At 40.0% G+C, this 25,253-nt stretch overlaps 1 protein-coding gene across 8 annotated transcripts in view; it reads right to left on the bottom strand.

Annotated features, from left to right (window-relative positions):
- Positions 1-25,253, bottom strand: part of sash1 (SAM and SH3 domain containing 1) — a 254,021-nt gene that overhangs the window by 65,054 nt on the left and 163,714 nt on the right. For 6 of the 8 annotated variants that reach the window (XM_018094286.2, XM_002936263.5, XM_018094287.2 and 3 more), the window contains 2 exons: positions 5,292-5,403; positions 4,117-4,454 (listed from right to left, as the gene is read on the bottom strand). In XM_018094286.2, the coding sequence (XP_017949775.1) occupies positions 4,117-4,454; positions 5,292-5,403 (450 nt within the window). The remainder of the gene's footprint in view (positions 1-4,116; positions 4,455-5,291; positions 5,404-25,253) is intronic. The other 2 variants (XM_018094288.2, XM_018094285.2) reach the window with 2 other exon arrangements.

The following is a 25,253-nucleotide window of genomic DNA, read 5'->3' on the forward strand; positions in this document are numbered from 1 at the left end:
TGAAAGGAATAAGCTCGGGTACAGGCACATATAGCCGAAATACGCATAAAAACGCGAGACTTTGCATTCCCTTGTGTTTTTATGAGGATATCAGATACATGTGCCTGCACCGGAGCATATTCCATTAATTCCGGTGCAGGCACTGGTGGGGGCATATGGTGTGTATGGCGCATACACTTCCTCCCCCTCCCTCCAGCGACGCCCACTCACTTCCCTGCAGGACCATCCAGGACCCCTCCAAGCAATCTGATCGGCCATCTAGCTCCAGGACAGGTAAGTGCCCTTTCTTTACACTATTATACACACTTACATACAATTACATGATTTACACACACATACAGCACACATTAGAACAGTTTTTTTTTAATTTTGCACACTTTAGCAAACTTATATACACTCATATACACAATATACACCCTTACACACTGTCACACAACTTTTAGATGTGTACACACATGTATACACAAACACTTTTTTTTTCTCTATTTACTTATTTTTTTACCCCTTTGTCTTTAGTTTTTTTCCTAAAAACTGTTTATAGTGTCTATTGTATCAGATATTCTGACCACTAAGTACGCTGTTGTGTGACTTATTTTGCTGTTTTATTGCATTTTTATTCCTGTAATAGTGTTCCTGATCTGTTTTTGCTTTGCCATGTGGTACTTTGGTGTAGAAAAATAACTTTACCTATTTTGAATTCATCAGAATGTGTACTTTACAAAAATATATGGTCTTCTAGGGGTCTCTGTATAGTTAGGGGGCACATAATACGCTGTCAGGGGGCTCTGTGTGCAAAAGCTGAGTTGGCAGGCGACAAATCCTTATGCGCTATTTTTATTTTGGGGTCAGTAAACATCACAGACTTTGGTATATCTATGCATATTTGGCATCAAACTGTTCAGTAGACCTCTGGTGTTCCTATTTGGGGTGATTTGCCTTTGTATGCAAGAAATTGTGTGAGATAGAAGTGGCAAATTGCAACATTTTTAGGCGATTTTCTGAAACGTCATTAAAACCACTAACTTTAGGAAAGCTTTGCAGATGTGGTACTTTGGTGTAGAAAGGACTCTTTACACATTTTATCTCCATCAATAATATTTTCTATAAATCTCTCACATATCATTAGGCACCAAGATAAAACATCCTAAATATGAATGCCAGTAGTCCACTGAACAGTTTGATGCCCAATGTGCATATGTTTACCTAAGTATGTGGCATTTAGCCCCAAGGTGAAGATGATCTATCATTTCTGGCATATAATATATACTAAAAATATATATTAAAAAATGTATCTGTACATTTTATATAAGGTATTTGTTACAATTAACATTACCCTTAATATATTCTTAGCACAAAAAAATTTAAAAATATGATTTATTTTATTGAAGTTTTTTTTAATTAAAGTTAACATTTAAAATTCAGTGTGAAGGACTGAAGAGAATAAGCATTGACTGCAATAGAGAAAAGGAAGGGTAACCTTTATGTACAATGGTCTTTTGTGTCAGAACACTTTCTGCTTTTAATTCCTCTTCTGTCAGGCATCTTCTTACTAAGAGTGCTATCTGATGAGATTAGTCAGGTTCAAAGTGCATTATAAACTTCTTTTTACCACTGACACTGAGCGCACTGACTCTGTTAACTCATGACTTTCAGGTGGCCACACACGTGGCAATCTGACGATCTTTTGTGCGACCAACGGTCGTCAGACCCTCCACTAACCTTCAGGGCTGAAACAGGCAGATAAGGAGGTAGAAGCAATAGGATTTCTACCTCCTTCTGCCGATTCAGTGCTGAAGGCAGATTTTGGTCAGGCGCTTCTATGGCACCCGATCAAAATCTTTTAACTGGCCCGATCGGCGAGTCGACTGATATCAGCAGCCTCCTGCGATATTGGTCGACTCGCCATACATCCACCGAATATCGTACGAAATGAGGTTTCGTATGGTATTATCAGTGCGTGTATGGCCAGCTTTAGGTCTAAAAAGACATACCAATGCCTTTAGACCTTTGGTGGAATCATTATTTCCTCACCACAAAAAATATTTTTAAGCTCTCCTTTGCCCTTTCTTGGGGTCCCGCTACCCCACTCACCATGCCGTTAGCATGGTCTACACCTTCTATATTTACGTTGCTGGGTGAAATGTTTGCTTGTTATTATGGGGGTTCATTTGTCCCATTTTTTCTCCAAAAATACATTCTGTATGTAAAAATATCCTCAATACATAACATTAATTTCTCTTTGCGTACATATGTAATTATGGTGTTAGCTGGGAAATCTGGAGTAGCAGTAACAGTCAGGATGATGCTGCAAGCATGGCTGATACTTTATTCACCTTACAACAAGAAGGAAACAGGAACATAACATCACATCCTGGAGCCTCTTCCCAGAAAGCATAAAAATTTTATAAACACAAAACAATATGTATACCGACACCTACTGGCAGAATATAACAGTATAGCACAGTATATTAAAGAGAAGGTTTTGTTGCTTACTGACAGTGTACAAACACTAGTCTAACATATGGCCATATTATGGCAAAGTCAAGTTTGTGCACAAAAGAATATTCTAATATTACAAATTCCATTCTGTCAATTTAAACATACAGATGAACCCCATTCACCAATGGGTTGCCCCTAGTCAATCAAATGCCTGTGGCGTTCTTACCCTAAAGACTTTTGTTTAATCTGTTATTGTGTATAGGGTCACTACTGGAATTTTATTTATAGGGTCACTACTACAGCAGGGGAATTATGTAAAGTTGTGCAACTTAAATATTGCAGTGTAAAGATGTTTAGCAGTAAAAATGTTAGATGGGTATATAGTGCACTCACTTGTGCACTCACTTGTGTATTTAAAGTGTATTTAAAGTACCTCATATTATACTTTAGCAGTTATCATTGCTACTTCAAATATCTGGTATATTTTACTATACAGATGGGCCCCTCACCCATGAGAAGTTGTTGGTTTTTACGTTAAGGTGATTTTAATATGATGCAATAAAGATCTTTCATTTTACTGACTTCAGAATATCTCAGATGTTAACACGGAGATATTAGGCCTATTGTAATAATGGTTTATTTTTAAATATCAACTTAAGATATTATATTTATGGTTTGCATGCTTCATCAATATAAATTATTGTCTGTTACAAAATTCCAAGAAAAATGAGTACATCAGTTTTTTGATTAAAGAATCATTCATGCAGCAGTATATTTATCATCCATTTGTAAGAACTTAAAGGAACAGTAACACCAAAAAATGAAAGAGCTTTACAGTAATAAAAAATATAATGCAGTGTTGCCCTGCACTGGTAAAACTGGTGTGTTTGCTACAGTAACACTACTATATTTATATAATAAGCTGCTGTGTAGCCACGGGGGCAGCCATTCAAGCTGGAAAAAAGGAGAAAAGGCACAGGTTACATTGCAGATAACAGACAAGTTCTGTAGAATACAATAGTGTTTTATCTGTTATCTGCTATGTGCCTGTGCCTTTTCTCCTTTGAATGGCTGCCTCCATGGCAACATAGCAGCTTATTTATATATATAATAGTAGATATAGTAGACTTTCTGAGGTAAACACACAACTTTTACCAGTGCAGGGCAGCAGCACATTATATTTTAGTTACTTTTATACGCTTTCATTTTTTGGTGTTACTGTTCCTTTAAGAGCCAATTAAAGTAGTGGGACGAATGACTCCAATTATTCATCCTGTAAGTAATGTTATACATCACTGCTTTTGTTTCAAGAATTTTACCCAGGAGAGAGACAGAATGTATGTTTAAATTAATAGAATGGAGTTTGTGATATTATAATATCCTTGTATTTTCTATATTTGTATATGGCCATAATTACATATATACCCTGAGAGAAATTCATTTTGCGTACTGGGGATGTTATATAGAATATATTTTTGCAAACAAAATGTACTTAGGAAAAACAGCACCTCATAGCTTATATGATGCAGAGGATGCTGGCAAAAAAAAAAATCACAGATGCATTAAGAATCCATTTAATTTAGTCTTGTGTGTTTTTTGATACTTTGCATTACCTCAGGAGAAACCAAAGTTGAAGTTAATACCAGTTTATATAATAAAAGGTAACACTGTACTTACACCATGATTTAACGAGACAAAGCTTTTTTTCATCTCTTTTTCTGTCACAGAATGGGAGACCTTCTGAACCTTTTCATCTTCAGGGCAGGAAAAGAATGTGCCAATCTTCTTTGGGGTCTTTATTAGACCTCCAGATTCAGATTTGCTCAATGTCTTTACAAGTTTCCTGTTTACATTTATTGTTCCTTTGTTAGTAAAGGAGGAAGATACGCATAATAAGCCATCATCTTGCTTTTTGTCTGCTGATCTTTCATTACAAAGCAGCTTCTTGTGAACATCATAAAGTACAGGTGTATTATCCACTAAAGGAGAATAATGAATAGTTTGATCATCTAATCCTACGCAAGAGAAAAAAAAAAAAGAACTGGCAATAAATGTCATATATATATATATATAACAGGTATGGGACCTGTTATCCAGAATGCTCAGGACCTGGGGCTTTCCGGATTAGGGGTCTTTCCGTAATTCAGAAAAGTCTGCTATTAAAATCATTTAAACAGTAATTAAACCCAATAGAATTGTTTTGGCTCCAATAAGGATTAATTATATCTTAGTTGGAATAAAGTACAAGGTACTGTTTTATTATTAGAGTGAAAAGGAAACCAATTTTAAAAATGTGAATTATTTGATTAAAAAGGAGTCTATGGGAGATGGCCTTTCCATAATTCTGAACTTTCTGGATAATGGGTTTCCGGATAAGGGGTTCGATACCTAACTTTAGATACACACATACATATGCAAAATGATGCAATACAGATTGTATAGATAATTGTTAAATTTGCAATAAAGTTAACTATGTTTTGTAATTTTTCTTGAATCTGCTTGCTCTTTTTTGCTAATTTTACTCTGTTGTATAAGGATTTTTGTTTAATCTATTTTTGTGTTTCTCTGCTAGATTATACTGGAGCTTGCTTCCTATTGAGCATTGCGGCATTTACTCTGCTTATATACAACTGCTTGTATGTGTTTCTCTACAATCCATGTGAAACAAAAATAATCAAGTTATTGTATTCCATTTTTTTGTCTTTCTAAAATAAGAAATAAAGGAGAAAAGCAAAATTTAATGTATACATATGCATATAGTTTTTATGTTCAGGGACAGATAACTTACAGCACTTAGTGATAATAAATTTAGAAGTGATAATTTTCCTTTGAAAGCTTCTGAATGCATTTACCTTCTTCTGTCCTAATTAGTTTCTTCTTGACTCGACGTGTTGAATTCACCAGTTTTTGGAGTCTCTTAAATTTTACTGTATCTTCCAACTCATCTTCTGATTGTTCTACTGACTATTAAACAGAGAAACATAGACATATATAGGTGTATGAAGAAAATATACTGTATGTAAAGGAAATTCTGTCACGGGAAAACATGTCTTTGACAAAACATTTCAGTTAATAGCTATTCGTCAACAGAATCCTACATTGAAATCCATTTTTCAAAAGCGTAAACTTTTTTTTCATATTTAATTTTGACTTGGGGCTAGACATATTCTTAATTTACCATGTGCCTGCAGTCATGTAAGGGTGAAGACACAGGGAGCTACTAGTAGCAGCTACTTTTTCATGGCTACTAAACTCCAGAAAATACCCTGCCATAGACAATACTGAGAACTGCCTCTGCTGCTACTAGTAGCTCTGTTTGTCTTCACCCTAACTTGTGCTGATAAACTTCAGTCACACTTTTTTGCAAGTAAAGTGTGATATCACCACCCCAACAGAACAATGAAAAGGTAACAAGAGAACAGGTGCATTGCTAAAAATTCTCCAATGCCCCGTCTAGTGATAGATATGAGATCAAGTATGGCTCATGACTCCTTATTTACACTGAGTAGGAAAAACAGTAGCTTAATTGAAAGCACTTCTGTTGTGTAGTGCTGGCTTCTCTGGAAAGCTCAGAAACAGGCACAATGCACTGAGAATAAATGCAATGTGAACAGTGTAATATAGTAATTAAAATCATGACAGAATCCCTTAAAGAGAATAAATCTTAAATAAAATAAACTTTACCATCTACAGTGCTTCTATTACTGTTAAGATACCTATGTCGGTTGTTGCGTCAATTTCCTAATTCGGAAAACCAGACAGGCAGTTTTAACCCACACAGCCCTTCTGAAAACCGGCTGTCCAGGTCAAAACTGGACAGGTGGCAGCCCTACTAATTTCACACGGCATTATCTCTGCCTGAAAAAATACACTGCTGGAGAAAATCACAATGGGTTGCCATCTGCCCAGTGTTTCAGCAGTGTGAATTTCAGTGTGAACAAAATTTGGATTTTGATTTCCTTTTCTCTACTATAATGTGAAATTGGATCCAAGTCAGACTTGGATTTCTTACTATTGAGTGCTATTCTGATATCTTCTAGGAACTATCATGCTTTCTTCCCATTGTACTGCTGATCGGCTGCTGGGGGGGTGCTTTCTATCACATGACATCTGCTGAGGTGTAATTCTGGACAATAGAGATCCTGCCATAAAACTACACATTACAGCTATAGCACAGTTCATATCTAAGAGATGCAAATGACTGTACACGCTGGTGTGCGTGCAGGGCCAGAGTTCCTAAGGAAAGGAGACCCTACTGAATCAACAGGAATGCCTGCAGCATTGGGCTCAATGGGATTTTATCTGCAGTGCAACCTATCTTGATCTACCTCTCTTAGCTGACTGAGATGCATCATCGTAAAAACAATTCACATCGACCTGATTGGCTGGGACTGTCATTTGGGTGTGTCTTGGGAAAAGGGTAGTATGGGTTATGCTTGGTTGAATGGTCTTCATCATGTATATAAACAGCATTTGTAAATACTTTGTTAGTTAGGCACTTCCCTCTCCCTTCTTCCTCCCTCCATTTTAGTTATTTTTCCTCCTTATTTTATACCTTTTATCTCTTTTGTAAATAAATATATCACTTATTTAATAAACCAGGCTGTCTCAGTTCAATAGTTAAATACCTCATAATAGAGCAGGTCCAACATTTACCATCTGAAATCTCTACCCAAAGGCATTTCACACCCTCCCCAGTACCATCCCTGGTAATTTCTTTAGTGCTTGGCTTTAAAAAAGACCAATTCCTCAACCCTTTTTGATCCCTCTGTCCCTACTAAAAAAGTGTAACAATTTAAATTTATAGCTCAGTCACATGTTTCATGCACATGCAATAAACTCTAGCTCACCCATTTTACCTGACAAACTCTGTGCATTTGCCAGCATACAGCAGACTACTTTCCCCTTTGACTTGTATTTGACGTAACATAAAGTTAGCACAAAAGTTACTATTAGACTGTTTTCTTTGTACCACAGGGATATCCTTAGCTGGTAACTCTATACCCCCCTATTCCTCCCCCATGATCCCTTACTAATCCCACTGCCCAGTCTAATCTAATTTCTGCATAATGCACTAGTTCACCCAACTACCCAATCGTGCCAAGTTCAAATACTCTTCCAGCCTCTTAGCCATTCTTTTCCTTAGCACAGCGACCCCATTCCCTTGTGGTGCAATCTGTCACAGCTATAGAGGTTTTACACCAAGGAAAAATCAGCCCAGTGCTCTAAGAAGCAAAACACTTCCTTCCTTCCTTTCTACACTGAGACTTTAGCCACACATTTAGCTCTCTAAGATCCCACACAGGCAAAGCATCCTAAAATGATTACTTTTGGAAGATCAGTCAGGTGATCCCAGTGGAGCCAATAAAAGGGCAACTATTTGGGGGTTTTAACCTTGAAAGCAAGTAAGTTGCAGGTAAAACTCATTTTGTTAAATGTATATTGAAGAAATTGAATTCTTAATGAATCAGATAAAAGTGAGTGTAGGACTGGCCAGGGGGAATGACTTTCACATAATTGGCAAGCTTGAAGTATATTGCAATATATGGACAACAATCCATGTTTTGCTTAAAGGGGAGGGCATTTCTTGGCAGCTTAATGCACAGAATGTCTTAATGTCCTATATATATTGATAATGGATGAGTGCAGAGGATTTCTTGTGGTTGTCTATAACTACTTTGCGGTCACAACCACATTGCACCCCCACCAAATGGTTTAAAATGTAGTGGTTGAGCACAACTTCCGCTTGTTGTTCTTGTTGTTGTCTATATGTACTTTTGGAAGATGTTTCTTAGAGCCTAAATCCCTAAACTTACTCTTTAAGGTACTGCATATTTAATAGTTTTGTCATTAACCAGTATGTACCGAGAAAGTTGGGCCATACCCAGCCCCACCCAATAATTTGTCTACCCGATCACCCACATGCTGAACCTTGGCACCAAAAAGACAGCAAACTGTTCCATTGTAACAATCCAAAAAGCACATAATCCTTATCGTTGATAAGTCAGTTTGCCTATGCTATTGCATTGTTGAAATTAACCAATGACATTTCAATTCATGCAAATGCAAGAGTGCACAAGTAACCAATTTTGAGCTGTATTAAAAGGGGTATAGATTCATGGGAGGAGGGGGTTATTCTTCCCCTTTACAGAGCGCTGGTAAGGCCCCATCTAGAATATGCTGTCCAGTTCTGGTCTCCAGTGCTCAAACGGGACATGATTGAGTTAGAGAGGGTCCAGAGAAGGGCAACTAAGCTGGTAAAGGGTATGGAAAGTCTCAGTTATGAAGAAAGACTGGCCAAGTTTGGTGACATGATAACTATGTATAAATATATAAAGGGATCATAACCTCTCTAATGCTTTATTTGCCAGTAGGTCCTTCCAACGGACACGAGGGCACCCACTCCGTTTAGAAGAAGGGAGATTCCGTTTAAATAATCGGAAAGGATTTTTTACTTTGAGAGCTGTGAAGTTGTGGAACTCCCTCCCCGAATCAGTTGTGCTGGCTGATACATTATATAACTTTAAGAAGGGGTTGGATGGATTCTTAGCAAGTGAGGGAATACAGGGTTATGGGAGATAGCTCTTAGTACAAGTTGATCCAGGGAATGGTCCGATTGCCATCTTGGAGTCAGGAAGGAATTTTTTCCCCTCTGCGGCAAATTAGAGAGGCTTCAGATGGGGTTTTTTTGCCTTCCTCTGGATCAACTAGTAGTTAGGCAGGTTATATATAAGCATTATGGTTGAACGTGATAGACGTATGTCTTTTTTCAACCCAACTTACTATGTTACTATGTAAGGATCCACGGCAGCAAATAGCTCTGGAACCGTGAGTAAGCGGGCCGCGGGTGAAAGTTATGCGACTAGGCCTAGCTTGTGTAAAGACTTACTAGACACCGTTATTAGAACGCACATCCTCTCCCTACCCACCAGACAGGACATAGAACTGCTGGTACAAAGGACTAAAACTACTCTAAAATCGGACATAGCCACACTTCATAAAGAGCTAATGCGACAAAGCTGAATATACTAGGGAAATCTATATTCCAACATGAAACTCACCTGCTATATTTACAAAATCTCCTAGATGATCAAGAAAATAGATCAAGGAGAAACAACATGAGGATCAAAGGACTCCCAGAGACAATAGGACAACCACACTCACCAAACTATTTAATCAGCTTTTAGGTGAACAACCTGAACACCCCATTAACATGGACAGAGCCCACAGAGAATTAAGGCCAAGGGATCTTAACTCAGAGATACCCAGAGACGTAATCTGCAGGATACATTTTTTTAACGTCAAGGAAGCAAAGAGCAAGAGAAACGTCAAGGAAGCAAAAGCAAGAGAAAAAGGTGATATTGACTTTGACAACTCCAAAATAAAACTGTTCCAGGACCTCTCAAGGCAGACTCTTTGCCAATGCAGAGCACTGAAACCAGTCCTGGACCTTCTTAAAGAACACTCCATCCGGTATAAATGAGGATTTCCCTTCGCCCTAATCATAGTGAAAAATGGCAAATCAGCTGTAATAAGATCTCCCAAGGATGTAGTTCCTTTCCTGGACAGCCTCAACTTACCACACGTGGAAACACCAAACTGGGAATCCTGGGAGTGGATCACCTCTACCACCACCACTCAGAGAAGCTCAAACATCAATAAACACAGACTAACCAAGGACCCAAACCAGAGGAATGACCAAAACACTCCAACCAAGAAACGGATAACAGCTACCTGAAAGGCAAAAAAAAAAAAAAAAAGCTAGCCAAGATTTTTCTATATTAATACCTGTGGTAACACACCCGGTTAAATAACTGTTATGATTATAAATGAAGGGTCTAATACCCATTTAGAGGAAAAATTTACACTAGGCTCTATGTATAAGTTGAGTTTTAACTCCACCTGTTTTTACACCAGTATCGTCTGAAACGGACACCACCCCAACCTACACCCCCTCATAGGTTGGATAAAGAAGGGCAAGAACGCCCCCATATTAGCTAGACTCTGATCAATAAGGTTATAGTTATGATAAAAGTTCGGGAAAATTCTCCTATAATGTTTACTTGTTTTAAGATTGCATTGCTCTTGATGTTAATAACTCTCTTTCTCTTTCAGTCGCACAGCCATTACCCTTCTCATAGACAAAATTATTGCTTTCATAATGTCTGATATTTGCTCCTATAACATTCGCGGATTCAACATCCCAATGAAGAGATCACAAATCCTTACAGGTCTGCATAAACAGAAAGCTATGATTATTTTTTTTACAGGAGACTCACTGCAGGTCGGGTCACAGGCCACAGTTTAAAAATAAATATTATCAGAACTGGTACTTCAGTGATAACCCAGAAACCAAAAATGGCAATTGCGTGCCATAAGCATCTAGCATACACCTTTCTGGATAAACTAGAAGATCCAGAAGGTAGATTCATTTGCATTAAGATAAAAATATCTGGGAACATCCTAACATTAGTAAATTGCTATGCACCAAACCAGAATCAACAAAAAAAGACAAAAAAAGAGATTTCTCTGAGGAAATTACAATATTTGGGGGAGATCTAAATGTGACAATGGATCCTAAGATAGATACCTCCTCTGGGCTCTCCCAAATATCTTACAAAGGGTTAAAAAATATTAAAAAAAACTTTGCACAATAACCAATTGATGGATAGCTGGAGAATATGCCACCCAACGGATAGGTACCATATATACTCGAGTATAAGCCGAGTTTTTCAGCACTAAAAATGTGCTGAAAAAGTAACCCTCGGCTTATACTCGAGTATATGTGCCATGCATACCTGCAGCACGCACTCAGACTCTGACTCTGGAGCTTGTTGGTCCCACCTCCCCCGAGAACGGAAGCGATTCCGTGTAAACCTGCACTTGCGCGCACTCTGGCTCTGACTCTGGCGCTCGTTGAACGCGTCACGCCCCCTGGACGGCGTTGTGTCTGTGTGTACCAGCTTCTCCGGGGGAGCGCCAGTGTCAGCGCCAGAGTACGCTCAAGTGCAGGTTCAAGTGGAATAGCTTCCGTTTTCGGGGGGAGTGCCAGAGTCAGGGCCAGAGTGCGCGCAAGTGCAGGTTCAAACGGAAACGCTTCCGTTCTCGGGGGAGGTGGGACCAACGAGCGCCAGAGTCAGTGTCTGAGTGTGCGCAACTTTATGGACAACCCTCAAGATCAAAGACGTCAGGAATGTCATGGGTACCCTACTCCTGGTCATCACCTGAATTCTCCCCTGATTCCATCACAATGGGGATGAAGAAGTGAGCCGAGTTAGTACAGTATATAATTGTTATATTTGTATAACTGTATATATAATTGTGGCAGTGTTACAGGGAGGTATGCATGCAAGTGGAGGGAGGGAGGTAGGTATGCACGCAAGTGGAGGGAGGGAAGTAGGTATGCAAGTGGAGGTAGGGAGGTAGGTATGCAAGTGGAGGGAGGGAGGTAGGTATGCAAGTGGAGGGAGGGAGGTAGGTATGCAAGTGGAGGGAGGGAGGTAGGTATGCAAGTGGAGGGAGGGAGGTAGGTATGCAAGTGGAGGGAGGGAGGTAGGTATGCACGCAAGTGGAGGGAGGGAGGTAGGTATGCACGCAAGTGGAGGGAGGGAGGTAGGTAGGTATGCACGCAAGTGGAGGGAGGGAGGTATGAACGGACACAGAGGGAGGGAGGTATGTATGCACGCACGCAAGTGGAGGGAGGTATGAACTGACACAAGCAGAGGAAGGGAGGGTGGGTGCGCGCAACGAGCACGTTACATCTGCACATCCATCTGCACAACGAGCCAGATTAAGTAATTGGTACGATAACTTGTTATTTACAAAAATTAAATTTGTACTAAGTCCAGCATCAAGAATTATTTTGCCCTTGTAACTACTATTGTAGTACTGTGGTGGGACTTGTACACTGGGGTCCAAGTACTTGATAATTAGTATGGCAGCTTCCTTAGCCTTCCCAAACTTGCTTTTGTCTGCTGCTGTAGCATTTTTCATTTTCCTAAAGTTATTTATTTATGTATCTGTTATTTATTTGATTATTGAAACTTAGCAGTAGCGGTTGCATTTCCCACCCTAGGCTTATACTCGAGTCAATAAGTTTTTCCAGTTCTCTTAGGTAAAATTAGGTACCTCGGCTTATATTCGAGTATATACGGTATTATACCTATTTCTCCCAGGTACACGGGTCCTATAGCAGAATTGATTATTTTACATATCATGCCCTAAACTGGATGGTTGACTGCAGAATTGGCGTACAATTATTATCAGACCATGCCCCTACACTAATGAAACTAGCAATACCCCTAATGCAGCAGAAATCATGGACATGGAGGCTTAACGAATCCTTACTTAAAGATAACGACTGCTTAGCAGAAATAAAAACAGAAATAAAATCCTTCAAAGAAGCACACACATAAGATGACACACATCCTATAATAAAATGGGAAGCCCTTAAGGCGGTTCTCAGAGGCATTCTTATTAAACATGGCGCCAGACTTAAAAAAGCCTGCGGGCAATATAGCTCAGAGCTAATTAAGAAAATTCAAGAGCTAGAGCAAAAACACAACCACCACCAAGCAGAGGACACCCTTAAAGAGCTTACAGCAACACAGGAACTTTTAAGAGCAGAACTTAACAAAAAAACAATGCTTGCTATGCAAAAATGTAAAAGTTTCTTCTATGAACACAGCAACAAACCAGGGAGACTTTTAGCTAGGATGGTAAAACAAAAAATGGGAGCCTCATTTATTTCAGCAATTAAATCTTACCGGGAAAAAAATGTTTACAAAACACAAGAAATAGCAGAAGCCATGCATAAATACTACACAGAACTGTATAACATACCTAACCCCACACGCACAATCTGAGACCAGGTTCAACTCGCAATTGCAAGACTATATTAAACAAACTGCTTTACCCAGACTGAAGCTGGAGGACATTGATCAAATTGAAACCCCAATCACTAACATTGAATTAGCTACATCTATTAAAAATCTATCAGTAGGGAAAGCCCCAGGACCTGACGGGTACACCACACTTTTCTAAAATTGCTGCAAACATAATTGGCAGACCCAATTCTACAGGCCTTCAATAATATAAAAACCAACCCCTGCTCTCCCTCAGCTATGCTGGAGGCACATATCTCATTAATATACAAACAGGGTAAAGACCCACTCTCTAGCGCAAGCTAATAGACCTATCTCCCTTTTGAATGTAGATATCAAAATTTACTCCAGAATAATAGCCGAAAAATTTAAAATTCATCTACCCTACCTAATTGACTCGGACCAGGTGGGCCAGGTTGTCCCGAACAAAGAAGCCAAAGACAATACCCTCAAAACAATATCAATAATTGACCATGCTAAACATAATGGGGTACCCATGCTGGCCCTGTCGACTGACGCGGAGAAGGCCTTCGACCGGGTCAGCTGGGTCTTCCTGAAAGAAACTCTCTCCCAAATAGGCCTAGGCCCAAAATCAGTACAAAGAATAATGGCTCTGTACAACAATTCACAAGCTAGAATAAAAGTCAATGGGTCCCTTTCTAACCCTGTCCATATTCGCAATGGCACCAGACAGGGATGTCCCCTTTCACCCATATTATACGCACTGGTAAGGAATATCTAGCTATTGCTATCAGGGATTATCAAAACATACAAGGAGTGCAAATAAGGGATAAAAATCATAAGGTCGCCTTATTTGCAGACAACCTCTTAACCTTTCTCACACAAACACATATCTCCCTTCCCTCCTTAATGATAGAATTCAAGGAATATGGGAAATATAGCAACTTTAATGTAAACCTGGATAAGTCAGAGGCACTAAACATCACACTACCAGCACACACCCAGCAGATTCTGCAGGCCAACAATCCATTCAATGGAAAAAGGAAGCTATAAAGTACCTGGGAATACATCTCCCAACAGACCTCTCTAAACTTGCAACACTTAACCATATACCACTCTTAGCACAAATTAAGCTTGACCTTAAAAACTGGCAGTTACCAAACCTGTCCTGGTTCGGGCGAATAAACCTAACAAAAATGAATGTTCTAACTAGGATATTATACATATTCCAAACATTGCTGGTTGAACCACCAAAATGCTTTTTTAGTGAAATAAAGAAAGCATTGACCTCTTTCATTTGGGCTGGATCCAACCCCAGGAAAAGTAAAAAGGTTTTATCAAGACACAAACTGGAAGGAGGGCTAGGTCTCCCATGCCTAGATAGATACTTACAGGCAGTCACATTGGGTCGGATCGCAGAATGGTTTCTATATAAAAATGATAGGAAGTGGATAGAGATAGAACAATCCCTATTAGATAGACCCATACAAGCACTTTGGTGGTTATGTCCCTCTCTGAGACCAGAAGGACAGAACCTACCAATAATCTGTAGAGAAACCCTACACCAAGCTGATCGCTACCTCAAAAATGGACCATTTCTGATCTTGCGGAACGGCCCCCTTACCCCTATCATTGGTAACCCCAATTTCATACCAGGTATGACAAAAGGGACCATCCTAGGGAAGAGACATTACGAGAACTTCACCTGTTCTGAGGTACTAAGAAAGAAAATGTTACTGCCTTTATCAGTGGTATGAAAATCCAGACTCATTTCTGAATCAACTAAAATATGCACAATTAAAGCACTGGATTTCAGAACCCACTAATAAACCAATACGTGAGACCCCACCCACGACACTTGAGAAATTATGTATACAAACAACATCCAGTAGACACTTGATCTCCAGATTGTACAAGCTATCAGACCCTAAATGGAATTTTATTCCACCAAAATATGCAGGTAAATGGTAGGAATCCTTTCAAACTAAATACTCAGAGGAACAATGGCAAACCTGCTTCTATTTGACACATAAATTCTCCATAGCGTGCAAAACTCAGGAGACTAATTATAAAAAATAATCTCCAGATGGTATAGATGCCCTGAAATTTTGCACAAAATTTACCTGAATGTCGCAAATATATGCTGGGGATGAAACCCAGAAGTGATGAAACCCACCCCAACACATCTGGTGGTCATGTAGTCTCCTTAGCCCCTTCTTGGAAATATTCAAGCCCATTACCACACTTACGGGGATAAACCTCCCATATGACCCAAAGATAGGGTTATTATCCATGTTACCTGGCTCAGCCCCCAAATATAAGAGATCACTAACAGGTTTCTGCCTAGGTGCAGCCAGAATGGTTATCCCCAGACACTGACACTGACCTTACATTTATCCACATTAAATCTCATCTGCCACTTAGCCGCCCAGATTGCCAGTTTTCCCAGATCCTGCTGCAATAAAGTATAAATTCCACCTGGTCAGGGAAAGAAGTACTAAGGACAACCTATTTGCTAATATTTTTGCAAATACCTTCAGGTAAATATTGATAAGGGAGATGGGTGTAGTTATCACATAGAACTGATGATGGGCCCCAGGCTATTGGCTTTTTTGCCCCTTTATTAAAATGGCCCTGGTCTGGTGATCCCTCGCCTTCAAACATTAAGGGGGGTTATTTATCAAATATTTAGCTGCCATTTTTTCTTGATTTGAAAGAAATGCAAAAATTATTTTCTGAAACATTGAATAGTCGAGGTTTATTAAAGAAAAAAAAACTGCAAAAAAAGTCTCCAGAAAAAAACCTGCCAAGTAAAAGCTGGCAAGTTTCTATAGAAGTCATTAGGAATTGTTTTTAACAACTTCTTTTTATTTATTTCCTCAGTTTATTAAAGTTTATGTTTTTCAGCCTCTTTACAAGGATCGAACAATGTGATTTTTGCTTGTGTGCAAGTGATTGCATGTGTTTTATAGTGTTTTTTTCCCTTAACTAAGTAAATAAGCCTGCCTGTGTCAGTTAAAATCATGTAGGAATTCAAACAATTCTTCCATGATTAAATATGAATGTCCTAGGTCTTCTGAATAGTTTGATGCCAAATATGAATAGGATTACAAAAGTATATTGCCTGTAGAGACCGCAGAATTAAAATATTGCACACAAAAATTTCATAGGCAAAAACAAGTAATCAAGAACAAAAAAAAATCAAATCAAATCACTAAAATGCAATAGAGCCAACCAAAACAAAAATAAAAAAAAGCTTTATATTTTGGTCCATACATGGGCCAATAAAAGCTGCAGACATAGTTACATAGGGTTGAAAAAAGACCAGTGTCCATCAAGTTCAACCCATCCAAGTAAACCCAGCACACCTAACCCACACCTACCAATCTATACACTCACATACATAAACTATAAATACAACCACTAGTACTAACTGTAGATATTAGTATCACAATAGCCTTGGATATTTTGATTGTTCAAGAACTCATCTAGGCCCCTCTTAAAGGCATTAACAGAATCTGCCATTACCACATCTCTAGGAAGGGCATTCCACAACCTCACTGCCCTCACCGTGAAAAACCACCTACGCTGCTTCAAATGGAAGCTCCGTTCCTCTAATCTAAAGGGGTGACCTCTGGTGCGTTGATTGTTTTTATGGGAAAAAAGAACATCCCCCATTTGCCTATAATCCCCTCTAATGCACTTGTACAGAGTAATCATGTCCCCTCGCAAGCACCTTTTCCAGAGAAAACAACCTCAACCTTGACAGTCTCACCTCATAAGGACCAAATTGGCAGCTTATTGGCCCATATATGGTCACATATGGATTAGTCAGGTTTAATTTTCTTGTCCCCTGCTGCTGCTGCTTTGCAAACCCACCCAAAAGTGCATTTAAGGGTGAAAGATTTAAAGATCCTGCAACCCTCTTTTACATATCTGATGAAATAAATATTTTCACAAAGTACAACCTTTATAATGCTGGCAAATCTGTGTGAAATAATTCAGGGTTAGCCTTGATGTGTTTTCATTTCCAAGGCAACATTACTTTAGATTGGAAACAGCTGATTCTATAATTTTCAACAAAAACAAAACAACCTCCAAAATGAAAAATTATACATTTAACTCTAAGTGCTGTGGACTGTAAAATGGTGCTGGCTTTTACAGGATCATAGTGCCAACACCTTCAATTCTATTCTTTTGGTCAGCTCTTTCACCTACACTATGCCATTTTTTACCTGGCAGCAGGCAGTGCAACAAATTAAAGAGCCACAGGCACTTAAAGTAGTTAAAGGAGGAAGGAATTTGTCTAGCAGTGGACCAGAATGCAACACACAAGATTCCTGGCATGTTTCCCTTGGTGGAACCGCACAGTTTCTCTTGGAACAAGAATATGTTCACATCTGGCCTACAATGTTCTCATAGCTAGAATGAAAGCCAGCATTTTCCAGTGACTAACAAATGTAGCCTCTATTATACATAAATAATTCCTAAACAACTAAATTGATGTGTGTGTTTTAGTGTTATTGGTTACGTGACATGTAAGTAGAATAATCTCATAGCAAACCTTGAAAACTGTTGATCTATTTTAAGTAAAACTAGCTTCCAGAAGGCTTCTTAATGACACCAAGTCAGAACTTTATACTTCAGGTATGTCATAAGTAGGCCCCAATCTTTACCCAACTTAATTTCAATAAGGAAATAATAAGATAAAATAAGAGGCCCAGCAGGCTTTATTATGATTCAAGGCTTGTATGTAAAGTCCCCATTTTAAATTTAAAGGGCACCTATCACCCTAAAATTGCTCCCCCAACCAGAGATGCTGGCTAATAGAGTCCATTGGGGGAAACAATAGTCTTTTTTTAAAAAAAATAAAAAAATAGATCCCTACAGTGCTAGGCTGCTGCACCAGGAGGGAGTTCCCTGTTCAGGCAGCCATGTTGTGGCACTCACATGCGCATAACAAGCGAGTGTCACAACTTGCTCATTATGTAATGTAGGCGGGAGAGCTACATCCACCGCTTCTATGTCACACACATGCGTAAAGTGAGGGAGCTCATTATGTGTATGTGCGCTAAATAATGGCCACCCATATCGGTAGCTCCCAACAGCTCGTCTATAGTACAGAAGTTTCTTCCTAGCCATAGTAATAAGTGTCAACTCAAGGTGCCTCTTGGCCCTCAATAATTGGTGAGGTGTACAGTACATAGTTGTACTTTTTGGAGATAAATTTCCTTGTTAAAATAACTAATTACCTTGATTGAGGTTATAAGTGTTCTCCTTAAGACAGCGTTTGATGCATCCCAGAGAGTATTAATGAGAGTGGAATTAAGACCTCAATATTCTTTATAATTCTTGATGTCAGCTACCCCTTGATCTGTTAACCAGAGGGAGGAAGTCTCCATATCTTATTTTTGTTGGATCGTCCCCATTGGAGCTCAAGTAGCAGTGGAGACTGGCCTGAGTGTACCCTTGGCAAGTATTCAATTTTGTGGAGAAACTGCAAACTCCTATGGTGTCCACAGCCAGGTCAGTTCTGGAGAAACCTTAATGGCTAGTTTTGTGACATGAGAACTGTTGTTCTCCCATATGCTTTGTTCTTCATAATTCTGTAAAATGTAAAGCTTCCATCCATCCATTTAATAGATTAGTTTTTCTGTCCCTGATACTCTATCCATCAAGGGATTGCTTGCACAACTGAAGTCCCTACATAGCACAGGGGATCTGGTGGAAGGGCTAGTACTTTTTGCGGAATTCCTGTACTGTTCGTGTACTGCAACAGAGAAAGAGGGAGGAACATACACATTTACCAATATTAGTGATTGATGCCTGATGTCTCCACATGTATACTGATGTTCCTATGGGATTCCCTTCTTAATTAAAATAGAGACACCCCCTGAGAATGTGTTGAGCCATTGCCTACCAGTTTCTGGCCTATCACTGAAATATATAATTAAGGATCAAAACTCTTTTAAAATTAGAATTTAATCCTCTAATGTTCCAGAAAAATAGACTTTTGCAATTGCCTTATCTTTGGTCATTGCCGTTTACAGCATGCATAGCTTCTTGGTCCCCTTTGATCTCTTTGTGCCCTCCATACCCACCTCCCCAAAATGGGTGAGCCTGCACCCTGAACCTGTTTCTAGAGATGTAGGCCTTGAGATCCCAAATGCCATCAACCTGCATCATTTTCTGGCAAACTGGTAGATAGTCAAACTATCAACGCATATCTTAATGTAAAGTTTTTTCATCTTGGTAGGCAAGCTTGGTGCCTGTCAACCATCAATAAGAATGCTACAATGTCAAGTTGCAGGCAAATTGGGAGGCTCAGGAAATTTTATACATACAAACAAAATTATTAGAGGTAGGAAGGAATAGAAAGGAACTATAGAAAAAGGTGGTAGTGGGCATCCCAATTTCACAGATACAGCCTAGGTTATTATTACATGGCTATGTTATTAAGGTTTCTTAAACAATCAACTGGGTGTGTTAATCTGTGATATTGCTCAGTCGTGGGTCTGCTAACCAGTGGCTACAGATTTTCTCGAATTTGGCTGGATATCCTCGGGCCAGGTAAGTTAGTTTTTGTCGTGGAAGTGTGTCATCCACTAGCTTAATCCAAAATCCCAATTTAGGTGGCTCTGTGGCTTTCCAAGTCAGTAAGATGGCTTTTCTAGCGTAGGAGTTGTTGCAGGCATAGCCTGTCGCTGGAGGACAGGGTAAAGCCTTCAGTATGGCCCAGTAGACAGAATGTAGGTGTCCGAATGCTTGGAAGTCCCAGTGTAGAGTGATACATTTGTGCCAGCCTGTGGGGGGGGTTATATACACTCAATTAAGAAATTTAACGTGAATATAGCGGTCTCTTGTAATGTTAATTCAGGTATTTGTTCAAGTATATCTTCCCAGGTTTCGTTATCTAACTAAGGGAGGTCCTGGGCCCATTTTAACTTGATATGACTTACAGAATGTAGGATGGCATAAAACCAACTGAGCAGCTTAGAGAGGTCAGATCTATGGAGATATCGTTCAAGAGTGCTTTCCGCAATGTTGGGGGGTCCCCTGGGGAATTGAGCCTGGTATGCGTGTTTCAGTTGGAGGTACCTAAAGAGCATATGGTTTTGCAAGTCAAATTCCTCCTTTAATTTAGCAAATTGCTTAATTGTTCCTTGTTCAACCACATCACTTAGGCGTTTCACCCCTGCAGCGGTCCAGAGATTAGCATCTGGGAAGGACTTAAATTGTATGAGGGAGTTATTACCCCACAGTGGTGTCCATTTGGACCAGCTAGAAGCTTTTTGATGGAAAAAGGTCCTACTGTTCTGGCAAAAACCTGGGTTGCAGTTTTAATGGGGGGTGTTAAAGGGTAGATTGGTGGTACCCTCTATACAGCTGATTCGCCAAGGCCTCAATGAAGAGATTACCGCAGCTTCCAATACTGTGGCTTGGTTATTAGGGTCTGGAATGAGCCACCACCATGCATATACCATTTGGCTAGCATAGAAGTATAACAAAAAATTAGGGAGAGCCAGTCCACCTTTCTTGACTGGGGTCTGAAGCATTTGCAACTTAATTCTAGGCTGTTCCCCTGCCCAAATGAACTCTCTTACACATACATCAACTTCCCTGAACTATTTCTTGGTAGGCAGAATTGGTGCATTATGAAATATATACAGAAACTTCAGTAGCCAGATCATCTTTAGGATATTAATGCAGCCGGGCAGGAAAAGTGGCAGGCTGGCCCAGTTACATAGTTTGGTCCTAAGGGACTTAAGAACAGGGGTCAAGTTCAACTGTAAATTGCAATGGGTCTCTGTGAATTACTATGCCTAGGTAGGTGAAGGAGCTGACCCATTGTAGTTGGGGTCTGTGCAGCCGTCTCTGACACTATCTAGGGGGAACACCAGGGACTTTGTCCAGTTAACCCTAAGGTCTGACAGACCCCCAAATCTCCCGACTTCAGTAAGCTCTGTGAGGGACTGTTTGGGGTTGGCCAGATATATCATCTCCATAGAGCGAGATTTTCTCCTTCACTCTCTGCAGCCTGAGACCTCGTATGTTCGGGTTATTATGAATTTTAATGGCAAGGGGCTCTATGGCCAGTGCAAACAAAAATGGTGAGAGTGGGCACCCCTGCCGTGTGGAAGCAATTTGAAGAGATAGGCAGGCACTCCGGAAATCCATATAAGTAGAATTGAAGCTCAATATTAAAGTAAGATCAAAAGTATTTTATTGAAAATTACACATAAATGCTATGCCTTACACATTTTGTGCCATTCTGGGCACTTAATCATAGGCTGGATAACATCCTATAAACATAGAATATTTAAAGTCACCACTGACCAATCACATGGTGGCTGTATGGACCAATCATTACAAAACATACAATTAGAATAATTAGTACAAACCAATCGTAAAAGGTGTGTAATTAAGGAGCAAAGTAAAAGAAAAGAAACATTTTATGTTTTAAGCATAGATAATGCCACAACGTTAAGCAAAGTAATGCTTCATTATACGTTAACATTAAAGTGATAGTGCAGCGATTAAGCATAAATAATGCCACAATGTGCATAGCTTTGTTAAAACAATAATAAATAAGATGATCAAAAACAAGTGCAAAGTGAATAAAGCATACAGTCCAAATAGTAAATCCATAAGTGCTGATCCAATGTCCTTAGCAATCCATTAAAAACAGTTTAAAAGAGAAGGGAGGTTCAGTTGAACCAAATCCACGAATATTGGGGGCCACTGCACGTTTACACGTGTCTAACCACACCAATGATAGGAAACTGCATATACAGGGCCTATCCAGGGTAATGTAAGCATTTATGTATTGAAATTGCCTATACATGTTTAAATGCAATATTAATTTCCATATAAATGAAATTACTGCTACAAAATGGATAAAATAAGCTGCAAAATATGCAATATAAGGTTGGCCATTAAAGGTAATATTTCATTAGTAACTGTTGCATATTTTGCGCCACGTTACCATATAATACCGTGTAACGCAGTGACGTCACCAAGTTACCGGCGCTAAGTGGTGCCGTGCTGGGCAGAGCAAAGAAAAATCCCATTTTACTTGGAAGAGCATGCATACATTTTTATAGAGAAGTTGTGAAAGCACACCTGATGAATTTAAGTGACCTTTGGCAGAGTTAAACAAGGTAAAAATTCACACTTGAGTATATTCACACTTGTATTTATGGTCTCGAAAAACTCGAAAAATGCTGAACAATATAGAAGATTTACAGCAGCCATTAGAATCTAGGAAAGGGGACATAGAGAGGAGGGATCACTAAGGCAACAATCTGAGATGCCAGTCCATGTAGACCTCCCCAAGAATAGAGAACTCTGGCCCATTGTAGAAGTAGGAAACCGTTGCACGTGGACTATGTAATTTTTCACATTGCACATGGAATACAAATGTGCCTTGAATTCATGTACACAATAATGACCAGTGCAGTAAGGCAAGGCTGTAATATCTTCCCCACTGTAGCACAGGCAATCAAATGCTCAATGCCCATAGTTCCCAGGAGACAAGCATAAAAAGAAGCATCCACTGGAAAACTTTCTACCAACAAAGGCAAAGACTGGAAATTCCAGACATTTATGTCATATTGTGTATTACCATGTTATGCCTTTTCCCATTATGTATTCAAATAGGGTTATGTGTAAAATACAAAGCTCGCTGAATCACATATGAAGAGGTGTAATAATAGATGGCTCACAATTAAGCAAAACCACATTAAAATGGTAAAGCCAAATGAAATCCTAATTTTTAAAATTAACTATAATTAAAAATAAGTAGTAATGTTTCAAGACAATTAACAATGGTGTTACCCTCTGTAAATATATTGCCTCACAATTACAGGCAGTTCACTGTACAGTTCACAAACTATAGAGCGGCTCCCCAACAGTCCGAGGGACCGTGAACCGGCCCCGTTTAAAAAGTTTGAGGACCCCTGGTATAAACCTTTGACACATATTGCTAACCCATAGGCTGGCGCATAAACAGCAAAAAACATAATGTGGACGCCCATCCACCAAAGGAAAGTGAAATAGTAAAAATGAAAGATAACAAAGAAAAGGCATAAAACAATTCCCTCCCCAACTGTCCCCCCTCCCGGTACCCCCCCCCCCCCCAAAAAAAAACATCTGGAGATACATTGTTCAACTGGTTTCATGGACTAAGAGTCTGGAGCAATAGCCGGACAGACAGCCGGTCTGTGAACTGAGTCAACTTAACTTGTAAAACCTTTTTCTTTGCTGTCTTAGTCGACTGCCAAAGTGAATAATACAGACTATTGAGGTAGTGTGGGTTGGCTCTGCTGTTTCCCTCACTAAGACCCCGCTGTAGGGTGCACATTGGAGCACACTGGCCCTTAAATATACCCAGTTCCTTGACCCTGCCCTGTAGGGTGTTTGGAGTTGTTAAAGGGGTATCAAATGGTGTATGCGCCAGTGTACCCCTTAATTTCTTCCCGCAAATGGGATCAGAGTTCCTGCAATTGAGAGACCCTCATGTCAAGTTACTTATGGCACCTTGCTGGCTTGTTATCAGGTGTCTTGCTGCCATGGGGAATGTGCTGGGCTGGGTTGCTGCGATCTGCGCTGTGGCGGTGTAGTCAATCCAGTTTTCAACACAGGTGGGTTGGTCAAAGATGTGGACTACCTTTGTCCACAATTCTTGGCTTGGCCAGGAAGAGCATATTATCGTTGACTCCCAGGTCCTGTAGGCGTCTTTTGACTCCATAGAAGGTACCACGCTGGCACTGAAGAGCTGCAGAGTAGTCCGGATATAAAGATACAGAGGTCCCTTGATAGTAGATGTCTCCCTTCTTTCTCGCCGCCTGAAGTGCCATATCCCTGTCCCAGTAATTTAGGAGCTTGATGAGGAAGGACCTTGGCGCACCCTCCTGGAGGAGGGGCTCGTGTGGGGACCCGAAGGGGCCCTTTCGGCAACAAATTGCTGTGAGAATATGTCCACTCCCAACATGTCTCTGAGCAACTGCTCAGCAAATAGTTCAGGATTCTGGCCCTCGCTCCTTTCTGGGACTCCCACTACTCTGATGTTGGAGGGTCTTTGCCTGTACGGCTTGTCATCCATGTGCTCAGTGGCCTGCTTTAGTATTTTGTGAAGTTGAGCAATTTCGTTTGGGAGTGGGGTTGTTCAGTCTTCCAGAGTGCTCACACGCTCCTCTATTGCTCCGGTTCTCTCACGGGTATTCTGGACATCATGTTTTAGTAGTGATAGTTCCACCATCACCTCCTCTATCTTGGAGGTCAGTGTGGCTGTAAGTGTAGCTTGGCAGTTAGCGATCGCTGTTAGGATATCCAGTGTGTTTGGTGTGGGGGCATTCGAGTTACCTGGCTCATGTTCTGGCTGTGGCTGCCGTTCAGGAGATGAGGGAGCCATATTGGATTGGAGTGCGCGCGTATTGCTCTAGCTTTGCAGCAACCTCCGCATGCATTCTCTGGTGTGTTTCATGCTCATGCCGATTTTAAGGTGCCAGAGGTATAAGGTAAGGTGCTGGTGGTAGTTTTATGTGCTTTTCGGGGTCCAAAGTTGTAAGTTCAGGATGACTTTCAGCGGAGCTACTTCACCACGCTGCTTACTAGCTCGGTATGCAGCTCCGCCCCCCTTTGAAAGCACTCTTAACTGTTCTGAGAAGTCTATTTTGTGTGCTTTTGGAGCATTAGTGTGTCAAATTGTGGCTGTGCAGTGTTGTGTATAGTGTAGATGTAGTATATTATTACAAATATACTGGATATTCCAATATTTACCACAGCCAGGTAAAAGGAAACAACCACGGTTCTTTTCCAGAGATGAAGCTAATTTATTTCGATTATCCAGCCCAGAGACAGCAAATGATACAGAGTTCCTTTAAATATGCCCACAGGATCTGTTCTATAGGGATCAGCCTTCAGGACTTCTCCCTAACCTAACCTCTCTATCTTTGTGTGTGTTTCTAC

The sequence above is a fragment of the Xenopus tropicalis genome, chromosome 5 (assembly GCF_000004195.4).
Source record: "Xenopus tropicalis strain Nigerian chromosome 5, UCB_Xtro_10.0, whole genome shotgun sequence".
Taxonomy (NCBI): domain Eukaryota; kingdom Metazoa; phylum Chordata; class Amphibia; order Anura; family Pipidae; genus Xenopus; species Xenopus tropicalis.